The 13,971-nt window shown below is 41.7% G+C and overlaps 1 protein-coding gene across 1 annotated transcript; it reads right to left on the reverse strand.

Moving 5' to 3' along the window:
* Positions 1 to 1,349: 1,349 nt before the first annotated feature.
* On the reverse strand, positions 1,350 to 11,843 carry LOC119721457 (beta-lactamase domain-containing protein 2-like). Its single transcript, XM_038191538.1, has 7 exons — positions 11,183 to 11,843; positions 10,097 to 10,260; positions 8,755 to 8,891; positions 7,150 to 7,375; positions 4,990 to 5,186; positions 2,692 to 2,940; positions 1,350 to 1,804 (listed from the first exon to the last, which is right to left on the reverse strand). The coding sequence occupies exons 1-7, from the start codon at positions 11,356 to 11,358 to the stop codon at positions 1,616 to 1,618; spliced, it is 1,338 nt and encodes a 445-aa protein (XP_038047466.1). The 5' UTR covers positions 11,359 to 11,843; the 3' UTR covers positions 1,350 to 1,615.
* Between the last annotated feature and the right edge of the window lie 2,128 nt (positions 11,844 to 13,971).

Genomic DNA, 13,971 nt, shown 5'->3' on the forward strand with positions numbered 1-13,971 from the left:
CGGGTTGAAGACGAGTGCATTGTTATATTGAGTGCAATATATTCTTGCATTCCCCCCCCCCCCCCCCCCCGAAAAAAAGCCATCCAATATTATTATTAGTATTTATATTAGGCTGACTTGATCCGCTAGAAATACATTTCAGGACGCTAGTATTATTCTCCGCATACCGAAGCAAATTTCGCGCTGCTTGAAACTGCCATTGCGGTTGTGCTGTGGGGTGCTGTGGTTGTGCCGTGGGGTGCTGTGGTCCATGGTTACAGTGTTCGACTCGTGTGCCGTGGTACACGGGTTCGAATCCTGACCGTGGGAACATGGTGCTTGTGCTCTTGAGCAAGGCACTTTACCACTATAGCTTCGTCCTTCGGATGGGACGTAAAGCCGTAGGTCCCGTGTGTTGTGTAATGCACGTTAAAGAACCCAGTAACACTTATCGCTAAGAGAAGGGGTTTTTCCCGGTGTTTCTGGCAGTGGCCGCAGCACCTTGCCACACCTCCAGTTTAAATTCCCTAGATGGAATATTTCGTAGGACCACCAACCAAGTACCAAGTTGACAACAGTGCGCGTATACCCTGCTGCTAGTGCTGCGCGCTGCGTCCGCATGCAGTCGCGACGGTACTGCACACTACGCTCTGTTGACTGGTTGACAACTGTAAAGTTTCTACGCTCTAGATTGTGCAGGCACCATTGAAAATGCCACCCGATTTCATCAAACTCTTCGTAACTTACGATGCATCGCAGTGATGCGACGCGTCGTATCTCTACGATGCGTCGCAGCTGCGACGCGTCCTGCGATCCATTTCACAAAACACATCGTAAGTGTGACGCATCGTAGGTGTATTTATAGCGCAACTTGGTGACTGTTTTATGTATTTAGTCAGCGTACAGTAAATAGTCGTCTGATATTCAACAAAGAGTCGTCGGATCTCAGCTCGAAATTTGTTCAAACGTATAACAAAATGGCGGCCGTGCGATGCAATTTTGAAGGAAAACAAACTCTCATTGGACTGTATAGCTACTTTGAAATTTCAATTCTAATATTCCGGTCTAAGTCATAATTTTTCAATGAATTTTCTATTTACAACTTTACACACATTGCCTCGGTATTATAATCGGTATTAATGTAATGTTTATGGCATAAAACTGGCTTAGAAATGACTCTTCTTATTTTGCGATGACCACAAGACACGTCTTAACTTGCGGCGTGTTTTACGCTGTTGTCAAGGAACTTACGACATCGCAACTTTCTTGAAATGGAACATACGACGCGTCGCGAGTTGCAACGTGTTACACGTCGTAACTCGAGTTGCGACGCGTCGCAGCGCTTCGTGAAATCGGGTGCAGCTGGATGACTATCAAAAATAAAACTGCAGTCATCTGGGTACTTTTTACGAAAGCATACAATACGCTGATTTATTTTTACCATTGGGAGCCTGATATAAATAATAACATTTTATATACATGCTTAAATTTCAAGGGGGAAGGTGTTGTACAACAGACCTTTTTTCATCATCGATCCCTTACTGTTTACAAAATTTGTCTATTTTAGAGAAACCCTCTGCAAAGCTACGAGCTTGACTGATTCATGGCAAAAAAAACAGCCGGGCTGCCCAACTTTTCACAGTGGCTTGGCTTGGAGATCGCGGACGCATTTGTAGGTAGCCTTCTGGAGCGATAGGAACCTGGGATCGTTGCCGAAGCCGTAGGGGCTGAAGTGGCTGGAGACGTAGGCGATACCCAGCTTGTATTGGGGATCAGCTACGCACTGCTGGCCTCCCGCACCATGGTGACCAAACTGACGACTACCCTGTAAAATATAGACAATTGTTTTTAAACAAGGACGTTTAAGACCGGCTTTGGGAACTGGACGCTAATAATGGCCCGAACAGAAGGCGAGGGACATTATCGGTGACCAGGTCCCAAACCGGACTGTAACATACTTGTTTAATATCGGCTAGGCCCATATTTATTCCCATTCATCATGTTCATGAATACCTTTTCGGTGAAAAGGTCAAAACAAGTCCAAAAATATCAATTTCCAACGATTTTGTTCAAAAATTTTACTTCATGTTTTTTTTTAAAACACCAGTCTAGATATGTCTAGGTATGTGCCTCTTGCGAGTACTCGTTAACATCTCCTTATATGGAGACTGGCGCACGCATGGCGCGTGCATGGCACAGAACGGGGCTGTGCCGGTGTATGTGATAGAGGACTCTCTCAAAATACGGACTCATTGGTAGTACTGTGCATGCCTAAGTGAGGATTGTGAATGTTCAACCAATAAAAGGGTAAAAAGGACCATAACTTATCAGAGTCCAAATTTCATGTGATACCAATTAGCCGGTGTTTTATCAACAGGATTTCTGCTTTTCATGCACCATTCACAAAGATTAAAAAAATATTAGATGGTTTCATTACATTGTACTTGATAAATACAAATATTACATGGGCTGTTAAATTTATGAAAATCCGCCTATGTTTAAAACATAGGCATGCTCCAGAAGTCGTTTAGTCAAGGATACTAATTGTTCCCTGTTGGTGTTAATTAACTCCCCCGATTACAGGCTCTGGCAAATACTCGAATATAAGCTCCATACTTGGGTATTCTGGTATAAGAGGATCCCCGGCATGAATAACAGATTAGAGAATGGCATGTTACATGCCTACATTTAACAGCAAGACTTGTTTTTTACCTCACAATCGAACAATGCGTATCCATTGGAAAAATTGGTTTCAATGGCGACGACCTTGTCGAGGGAAGGCGGCCCGGCCTCGGCCAAGATGTCCTCCACCAGCTTCTTGGACAGTAACCTTTGACCTTGTAGCGGCTGCCCTCCGTTGGCGAGGATCCCATAAACCTTTGCAGCCGCCCTTGCCGTTCCGATGCCAGAGGAGGAGGGGTTCTCAAGTGCTCTCGCCTGTGGCTTGATCATTTTTCTGATCTTCAGACAGAAAACAAAAAAAAGACCACTTTTTGAATTAATTTTTTTTGGTATTACAATTTATACCATCATCTGGTTATAGCTGAGACGGTATGATTACTTAAAGCTAGAGTCCATCATTTGCAGCTAACCGAAAAAGTAACTGGCGTAATTATTGTTGAAAAACATACTTGGTTGAAAGATAGTAAGGGGACTAAACTCCCTGTGAAATTATTCTTTCTGGCAAGCTACCATTTTTAAGTAATCAACGAAAGAAGGCCTTAATTCCAACGGTGTTTCTTAAGACGCATCGTAGGAAATTTGAATTAGTAGTTCGTTTTTCGGCGAAGCGCGCGCAAGCATTTGCACGACGCACATCCACGCGCGGTTGCTATAATTCATCGGATCAGTGCGCGACATCGCGTAGCTGCAATCGGCTCATTGAGCACGTGTCTCGGACGCTGAATTCAGGCCCAATTTAAAACATGATTCAGCAACTTTTGATTTAAAATTGAGATCCTAGAATGCTGTTTTTCTCGGAATATACAGCTGAAGCTGAGCTGAAACTTCATCAGGTTAGTTGTTCAGTATCCTTCTTTAGATTTTGAGCACTTTTGTTGCTTCAAACGAACAAAATGCACAAATTACAAATGATGGACTTACAAAATTACAAATGATGTCTTTAACTAAACCTTTGCTAACTTAGCTTAACCCTCCAGCATTGGCATCATCTCTGGCTCTGAATCTCATTTCAAATCCTCGTAAAGTCTGAACCAATGGTAGCCGTGAAAGCAAGGCTGGGTATGTGCTTGTTGAGCCTGCGCGCATACGGGCCCACCGGCGAAACCCCTACACGATCGTGAGCACGAAGCTCATAATGCATACTGTATATGCAACACGCACTGTCCCCATCTGAGAGTTCCAAGCCCCCTTGATCCAACTGTAACTTCCGGGTTTTGCAGTTATATTAATGAGAATGAGCTGCTTACGTACGAGTGAACGGGATCTGATTGGTGTCCTTGATTGGACACGCCATGCTGTTTAAATTTAGGGAATATACATCATTTGCTTTTGCTGTAATTTTCAGAAATGGATGGAATTTGGGGATTGGAAATATATAGCAAATATGCATGGGCGTCGCCAGGATTTTTTCTAGAGGGGGGCAAAAAAATTTTGCCAAAAAATGCTTGTATTTCTCAACACATTCTCGATTTATCAGTTTTAGAGGGGGGCAGGGACATTTTGCCCCCCCCCCCAACTCATTATATTTGCACCACTTTGTCTTCGCGCCTCTTTTTCTTTCTTTTTCTTTTCTTTTTTTTCTTCCCTTTTTTTTTTTTTTTTTTTTTTGCTTTTCCAGGGGGGGGGCAAGTGCCCCCCCTTGCCCCCCCCTCGCGACGCCCATGCAAATATAGTTACACTGACTTTTTTGAGGTTTAGGGTTGGAAAATGCTATAAAAACCAAGAAAAACAATCATTTTCCTGTAGTCTGGTCCCTGACTCCATATAAGAAGAAACAGAGCAGTTTACATACATTGGGGAATTGTAAGGTCAGGGAACCAGTCTAGCTGGCTTGTACCCGTTCATAGGTGTGTAATCGATTGCAAACAAGTGCGATGGTCAATTGGGGCCAGTATTCGAAAAAAAGCCAGTTTTTTCCAACGCTGGTCGGCCGACCAGCGTTGGAAATTGATACAAAAATACCACTGTTCTTGAAAATGACAGTATACCAGGTGCCATGATTTTACAGGATGCTTTACACTGTCATTCACTAACAGTCCAGCAAGGTATTTCAAAATGATTTGGTAGTTTTATTTTTTGATGTTTGCAAATGTTGTATTTTCTCTTTAAAAACATGGAGTGGGTCGTGTCAAGCGCACCCCGGCTTGGGTTACCAAACCAACAACCATTGATCTGTGGAGGTGTGGGTGGGGGTGGGGTGGGGATTGGAATGCCTCCCTTGGTCCCTGACTAAAGTGACAATGTGAACAGCCCAATTCAAGTTCAAAAATATACCACAGTGAGACTGACCAATTCAACTTTAAGAAAAATTCCAGCCGACAGACTGACCATGGCCATATCAGTGGCTTTCTGGATGACTTCGTGAATGAAGCTGCGACCCGTCACGAACGCCCAGATGAACAGCCAGGACACGACGTCTCGGGGGATGTAGCTCAAGCTGACGCTATAGGGAAAGTCCAGTATGCCCGTCAACCGTGCCACGCGGTAGTTCAACTCCAAGGGCAGACCGATGTGAATGTCAATATCTAAATTGAAAAAAAAATATTAATAAATAAAAAAATATAGTACCTGCAATAAATATAAGAAAGTTTAGAGGTCCAAACGTTCCCTTCTCGGGCCCCGCACACAGAAAAAGGCCAAAACTCAACATTTATGCTTGGCCACATGTGGTGCAGTGGTGGAGCACAGGATTCATGATCTTGAGGTTGTGGGTTCGAGCCCCGCTGTGGCCATGCGTGTTGTGCCCTTGAGTAAGGCGCTTCACCTCAATTACTCCTCTCAACTCAGGTGTTAAATGGGTACCGGCATTATTCAATGCTGGGAAGGTAACAGACTCGCTGTGGAGGAGGTGTGGCAATCCCCCCCCCCCCCCCCACAGCAGCATATGAGTCTGGCCCAGTCGCTAACGAAAGAGAGATGGGCACTCCGTTCCTGTTAACACAGGTTCGTCCCCTTTACTTTACGTTTATTTCTTTAACAGTGGCTAATGGGCCTTATGCACCAGTTGGCCACTTTTTATGGAGTACCCTGAATGTCTTTCATTGACCCTCCCATGCAAACATGCATTCTGAGCCATACTGTTACTTGGGTCAAAATTGGGCAAGTGACCATTGGTGTGTTAAAGGTATACCAGGCAAAGTGGAAGGAAACTTTGACTGTTTGTGACCTTTTAAACAGCAGGAGGGTGCATGGGATGGCGCCAGACTATTTATGGAGGCATAATGCAGCCTTATTTTACTGTCAATTTTTTTATTTTAATCTGGTTTTAAACACCAGGGAATGTTTAATTACAAATTTAAATTATTCATTGAAGTAGACGGGAATTAACTAGTAACTAACTTGCTTTCATTTCTCTTTGCAAGTTCCAAGAATTAAGATATTATCTCACTTTCAATTCAAAATGGCCAACTCGTGGATGGGGGGGGGGGGGGGGGGGGACACTTCCACCACAATGTGTAGCAACAGCATATTAAGCATACATGTATGTCTAGCCCATCACAGTTTTGACCTCTGCGCTTATCAGGAACATGAGATCTGCAGTTAAATACATCAGTGCAAAAAGTTTTCCCCCTCACACGTACCCCTTTATACTCCTGGGTGGAAAGAGGCAATCTTAGCACTAAAAGTGGGTATATAGTGGGTATATTTATAAAGCACACATTTCCACCAGTACTGGTGCTCAAGGCGCTACATCATTATTACCCCTGCTCAGTGGGCTAATGAAACACTCCAAATACCATCTCAGCTCCCTGGGGAGTATACAGCTCGATGCTGCCATTTTGACGCAAAGCAGCTAATTAAATCACAATAACCATCTCTGCCCTCACAGGTACCCATTGACTCCTGGATGGAGAGAAGCAATGAGTATGGCAAAGTGCCTTGCTGAAGGGCACATGCACCATGACCCCAGGCTGGACTTGAACCCACAACCTGCAGCTTTACACACAGACCGCGAATCCGATGCCCTTAACCACAAGGCCACTACACGAGTAAAGTGACTTGCTCAAGAACACACACACATGTTCAAATCGAGATTCAATTCGGGCGAATCACAATGCAGAGCGCCACCAAGAGTTTGCCTTGGAGAGTCCATATTTCTAGTTTACAGTCGACAAAAAAACATGGCCCATTTGAATGAGTGTCAGTAGACAACTTGAACTAATTTGTTATAATTAGGGGCATAGCGTTCTGCCGCCTCACAAAAAAAAACTACATTGATAAAAAGAAAACCAAAGAGCAAACAGATACTTGAAGCATACCTTTGCGAAACTACTGACTGGAAAAACGAACAATTTCAAATGTCCCGCGCTGTGAATTTGTCGACCATCTCCCACAATGCACTGGGAAAAATGAACTCTTCGTGGCAAACTCGATCTTGGTGGCGCACTGCATTGTGAATCGCCCGAATTTCTCACAACACTACATGATCGAGTCGGACACAATGCACTAGGGCATACGCTCTCCAGCAGCGAAAAAAGAATACCTTACCAAAAGGTTCAGCAACTTCGTCTTTGAAGAATTGGCCCAGGGTCCTGCGCTGCGGATCGACGCGCATCAGCAGCTGACTGCAGTACAGACCAAAGGTGAAGGCGTGGTACCCGTGACCGGTCCCCGGCGGCCAGCAAGGCGGGGACTCGGCCAGGAGTCGGCCCAGAGCATCCTGGTCCTTCAGATCCTTGAAGCTGATTGGTTGGGCAGTCGCGGCCAGCCCTGCCTTAAAGATTCAAAACAGATAACAAACATCGAGTGTTAATATCTACAGTATGTCCTAGAAAAGTGTGATTCTGACTGTTTTGAAAAAACTACAAATGAAGTCAATTTTCAAAATCTTTGATTGTGCAGATACTCCTTTTCCTTGGCCTGAACCCCTATGAGTTTCATTTAATTTCAGTCACGCATCACTACACAATGGTCAATTGAGAACAACCACATTTTTGGACACTGTGACCAGGTTCCCTCCCTTAGTGAATGTCAATGCTGTTTTACGTAAGCTGTGTAAATGTCGTGAAAAAGAAGGACGTGGGTTTGAAATCATTTGCCTGGCTATCAGTCATCATGGCAAGACCTCAGCTTAATGTTCAAGGGCAAATGATTCAAATCCCAATTCCACATCAGCCTTTTCTTCACAACATGCAGGATTTTACACAGCTTACATAACACATACAGCACTAAAAATGTAGTAAAGTAACTTGCCAAGGGACACAAGTATTTTGCTCTCTATCTTTATACTCATGACATTTAGAAACGGTTTGCCATGCTTTAACCAGTTCACGTCGGATGACGTGTACGCAAGGCTTTTGTGGTATTTGGAATGGATGACGGACAAACATGCAACAAGCGAGGCTGGAAATATCTGTCAGCGACCCGCAGTGAGCGAAGCAGGAAATATCAGGGTGTGTGCCAACCGCAGATGACGACCTAAACCCGTCTGGCATCGAGGTTCTTGAAAAACAATCCCGTGTCTGGGTCAAAATAATCCCGGCGCAAACTGGTTAACCTATCAGAGTTTCTTGCTATCAGCCTTGTAATCTTAAAGGGAATATACAACATTTGCAAACATCACAAAATAAAACTACCAAGTTTTTACGAAATACCTTACTAGGATGTTGGTTAATGACAGTCTAAAGCATCCTGTAAAATTATGGCACTTGGTGTGAAGTCATTTTCAAGAAAATGGTATTTTTGTATACATTTCCAACGGTGGTCGGCCGACCACCGTTGGAAAAACCTAACTATTTTTCAACTACTGTTCCAACTTCACACTTTTATCAGTCCAAATTTTGTTTGCTATTGGTTACATGTTCATGAACGGATGCAGGCCAGCTAGACTGGTTCCCTTACCTTACAATTGTCCGGCATCTATAAATTGATCCATTTTATATTTAGTGGAGTCAAGGAACCAGACTACTTGAACATTTTTTTTTTCTTGGTTTTTCCAGCATTTTCGAACACAAAACTTCAAACATGTCAGTGTAACAATATTTGATCTATTATACTAACCCCTCAAAATAGTTCATTTCTGAAAATTACAGCAAAAGCCAATGATGTACATTCCCTTTAAATATGTGACAACAATGTTTTCAAATGTCTCACTTCGTGGTTGAGCAGCATTCGTACGGTGATCTTCTCCTTGCCACGTTGAGCAAATTCTGGCCAATAGAAGGCCACCGTCTGGTCAAAATCCAGCTGTCCTCTGTCAACGAGCATAGACATGCACAATGCAGCAATTCCTAGGATCAAAGCACAAAAATCTATACAAAAATCTGCTCAACCATTAAAACAACCAACAATTGATTGCGAAGATTAATTAACACATTGTGGAGAGTGCCATAATTGTTTTAGGGACGACTTAAATGAAATTTACAACATAGCACAAATGTGGAAATATACAATACACATTTCTGAAAAATTTCAGCAGTTTTGCTTCAAAGCTTCAATGGCAAAGAAAACAATACGGTACTTCTTAGGGGATCTCTTGAATGTTCTGTGCTACCACGCATACATTCCACCGAAAAATTGAATGTTATAGGGATACCATACAAGTGACAGAACCATTGAATGATCTGCCTTTTCTTTGTTTGTTTGTTTTTTTAAGCTAATGAATGTGCAGTCGAACACCTTTATAAGAAGGTCCTTGGGATTTTATGAACTACCTTGTTATAACAGGTTCCTTGTATTAAACAGTAATGGAAAGCAAAGGCGAAAACAAGAAACACAAAGACTTAATTGGGACCTAACATTTTGCTTGTAATAAGCAGGATCTTGTATTAACAGCGCTCTTCTTATCAGGGTTCGACTGTCATGAACACTATCACATTTGTGCACTGAGGATATATTTCCCATTTATCCCAAAATCAGTTTATAGAAAATGCTTATTGAATTGGATCAAAGATCATTATGCTACTAAACTCCCCTTGATATTATTCTGTCTGACCTGTTGTCATTTCAAAGGAATCAAGAAATGTAGGTGATTTCCAATAGGTCTCGTTCAAATGACGTCATTTCCAACAGACCTCCACAGACATCCACGTGCATCGGTATTTGAGCGTCAACTTGCACAACGCGCATCGGCTGCGTAGTATTTCGAACACATTTCGAGCAACAAGCGCGCGCGTTTGGAACATTTTCAACACTTGATTGATTGCGTAAAATGCGCAGTTGTAGTTCTCCTACAGAGATGGCCGTCACTGAACGAGCCCTATTGTCAGCTAATTGACTGATTTTTGGAAAGACTTGAAAGAAGGAGTACTATCGACAAAATGGTTTAAGTAATCAAAGTTTTTGCATGGGTTTTCAACTATCTTATCAAAAAGTGTACTATCCACTGAGCTGAAACTTCAACAGGCTAGGTTTTGAGCAATCTTCATTGAATTTTCAGAGGTATTATTACTGGAAACACAAAATATGCATCAAACGCAAATGATCCGACACTGACCCTTGGTTGCTGAAAATATCACAGTCATCGTGTCCTCCTCCCAAAGCTGTCTGACAGTCGTGTCGGCAAAGCCCCCCCACAGGTCCACGACCTTTGACCCTTTGTAGTACACGCTGAAGGCCGAGCCTCCTGTGCTTTGCTCAACTCCATTCTCAAAATTTTTCCTGCATGAAACCAAACAATTCTTTTCAAATTTCTAAAGGAACACATGATTGAGATCAATTTGAACTTGAAATATAACCATTCATATTTCAAGAGATGACGTGCACATGCAATGCAGAAGAGAACTGTTTGCTAAAAGTTGGCATCACGCAACGACAACATCCAACTTTGTAAACAAATGCACCATTTAAAGCTCTACAGTCCATCACTTGCAGCTATCCAAAAAAAACAACGGACTAATTATTGTTGAAAAAATACTTGGTTGAAAGATAGTAAGGGAACTAAACTCCCCGTGAAATTATTTCTTTCTGACATGCTGTAATTTTGAGAAAATCAACGAAAGAAGGCCTTTCCAACGGTGCTTCTTTAGACGCACCGTAGGAAACTTGAATTAGTAGTTCGTTTTGTTATTCGGCGAAGCGCGCGTAAGCATTTGCACGACGCACACGCACGCGCGGTTGCTATAATTTGTCAGATCAGTGCGGACATCGCGTAGCTGCAATCAGCTCAGTGAGAACGTGTCTCGGATGCTGAATTCAGGCCCACTTCAAAAAAAGATTAGCTACTTTGATTTGAAATCGAGATCCTTAAACGTTGTTTTTCTCAAAATATACAGCTGAAGCTTAGCTGAAACTTCATCAGGTTAGTTGTTCAGCACCCTTCTTTAGATTTTGAGCACTTTTGTTGCTTCAAACCAACAAAATGCACAAATTACAAATGATGGACTGTACTTTTAAAGGCCTATGATGAGAACAGGCTTGATAGTTGATTCAAACACTGAATGATCAAAACACAACATTTGCATGAACCGAAAACCACTTATTGCAAACAATAATTATGTTATCAACAAGCTTCAAGGATAACAAAAAAAACATCTGGGTTGAAATGGTTTGGCAAACGGGCAATCATGACAGCAAATACGACCTGAAAAGTGCTGCCACTGGTTCGAATCCCGGCGCAACAGATCCCTGGGTCGGGGGTCGCTTCCTTTGCCACCAGATGCAGAAGTGCTTGGCCAGCCAGCCAACCAGAGTGTTGTTGAGCAGTGACATCACGGGCGCCATTAGCACGGCCGTCAATTGTTGCAAATACGAAATCATCTTTGATTCACACGAGTTTAAGACAATAACATGCAGAAAGTTTGCATGTCAACTGGAGTGCAAACACAGTGCTTTTCCAAAGTGCGTCAGAGAGTTGGCCAGCTGTATTATCTCTGTGCACTTTGTACTCAGCGGCCTTTGACCTCGACACGCATTCCATTGTCATGACTGGTAATTCCAAAGTCAATTGTTCCACTATCAACTGTCCACAAAATGACAAGCTAATGATAAACTACGGCACCTGTTTTTGTGTGATCAATTGCCACTTGATCTGAGATGCACCAAATGTTTATTTACAAACAATTGTTGACAATGACAAATATGTCCATTTCAGTTACATTACTGAATGTGTATGATTGTTCACATTCGTGAACTGGCAACAGATATTTTCAATTTACATGAACATGTTTTGTTGGTACTCTACAGGGTAAGTAAAAAATAAAATGAAACCCAAATGTCGGGACTGTTGTTTTAGTGAAGTTCTGGATGTAGCACTTTCAAAATCTAGGATATGAAAGCCCCATCCATAAGCTTGCTTTTTGTACAAGAACCATTCAAATCACTTATGTACTTTTTAAGTTACGGTATTGTAAACACAACCACCGTTTTAAAATTCTGTCCACGAATCACAAAAAAGGTGTGCGTTCTTTCAGCAAAACAAAAACAATTCACACACATCCCTATGTGATTTTTTTTTCGTTTTGCTGAAAGAACACTTACCTTTTTGTGATCCGTTGCTTGAACTTTAAAACCGTGGTTGTGTTTAAAATTCCGTAACTTGAAAATTACAAGAGTGATTTAAATGATTCTTGTACTAAAAGGAAGCTTATGAATTGGGCTTTCATATCCTAGATTTTGAAAGTCCTACATGCTGAACTTCACTAAAACAATAGTCCAGACAATTGGGTCTCGCTTTTTTTTGACTCGCCCTTTATTTTAGACATTGGTTGATGGCAACAGGCATTTAAATGAACACTTTAGGTCAAAAGTCCTATAAGCTTTGTAGATATTTTTCTCACTAGTTTTTTGTTTAAACTACTTTCACTGGATCAAAAGGAGAGAATTTCAAAATGGAGGAATATTGCAAGTAACTGTTTTAAGTAAATTTCCATTAAACAAAGGCAAAGCACATTGGGTAACATGCCTTTGTAACTCCAGAAAAGTATCTTTACAAGTTGGTTAAGTAATCTTCAGTTAAACATTGTGATTGTTTTGTAAAACACACACATTTTTTTAAAAACAATTCCAATAATTTTTTGCACACAAATTGAACCATATCAACAACATTATTGAATTTTTTAAAAACATTTGAACCACGTACTGATCAAGTTTCTACCGTCATTTAAATACTATTTTTTTGTTTTACATTCTTTATTACTAAATCTACTGGACCATCTACTAAATACATCAGAATATGTACGAAGAGGACTTACTATTTCAAGTATTAATCCCATAAGTAGGCCTAATCCTACATATAAGTCCGTCACACTCCATCAAAATTTGGTCAAACCAGCAACAATCTGCAGGACCATGTTCACCAAAATCCCCCAAAATGGGGGGATGGATTCTGATATCTACTGAGCTAAAATTCCAATAGGAATTTTTTTGTTATAACCTGCTTCAGATTTACTAGTCTGAGTATCACCCGTTATCCACGGAGCCCAGACTCCTGTCTGACGTCTGATATATCAAAGCATGCAGATTTATGCGATATCGCGCCTCAGTCAATCAGAGTCGACTTTACTTAATCGTGATGTCATTTCATTCCCAAATCAGGACTAAACGTTTGATTGGTCAATTCGAATGCAGTGTTTTGTAGTGCAACAACAGCAGGGCGCGTTATCGTGTAACATGATAACAAAGCGCGTGACGCAGGGCTTTTTAATCCATTGTCTATGATGAGCAACGGGTGAATGACCGAAGACCCGATATAGAAAGCGCCCGCTGATTGGTCAAAATCTAGGAGGTCAAGAGGCGGGATCTTGCCTAATTAATCAGCGAATCTGCTCACATATCATAGAGCCATCTATTACATAGACTACAGATTAATTGTGTTGTTCACTGAATCGGCAAAACAGATTTATTTTGCAAATGGCATCCGTAACTTTTGACACACTTACATGCAGGCCTGACGTTTCAGCAATGCCAGGAATGTCAATCAGGATGGGTCATTAAAGACTAAAAAGTCATAAACTCATTGTAACTGGAATAATCCTGAGGTACATACAGGCATGCAACTGGGAATTTAGAAGAAGAAAAAAGGGAAACTCCAAACCACACAAGACTTTGTACAGTGTCTTTCAAGTTGTAATGGCATTCATGAGAAGTAAAAAAAACAAGGAAATCAGTGAATCCGAGGAAAAGTTGCATGCCTGTACATAGCAGACATGTTGCATGTCAAAGCTGAATTATGCATCACTTCTTACGCTGTAACACTTGACCGATACTCATCTCTATAAAGGCAATTTACAACGTTCGCAAACATCAACAAACCCAACTACCAAATTATAAAGAAACACCTTACTTGACTGTAAAGTGAATAATAGTCTCAAACATCCTGTGAAATCATGGCATCTGGTGTACTGTCATTTTCAAGAAAAGTGGAATTTTCCA

The sequence above is a fragment of the Patiria miniata genome, unplaced genomic scaffold, assembly GCF_015706575.1.
Source record: "Patiria miniata isolate m_02_andy unplaced genomic scaffold, ASM1570657v1 HiC_scaffold_13, whole genome shotgun sequence".
In the NCBI taxonomy this organism is placed as follows: Eukaryota; Metazoa; Echinodermata; class Asteroidea; order Valvatida; family Asterinidae; genus Patiria; species Patiria miniata.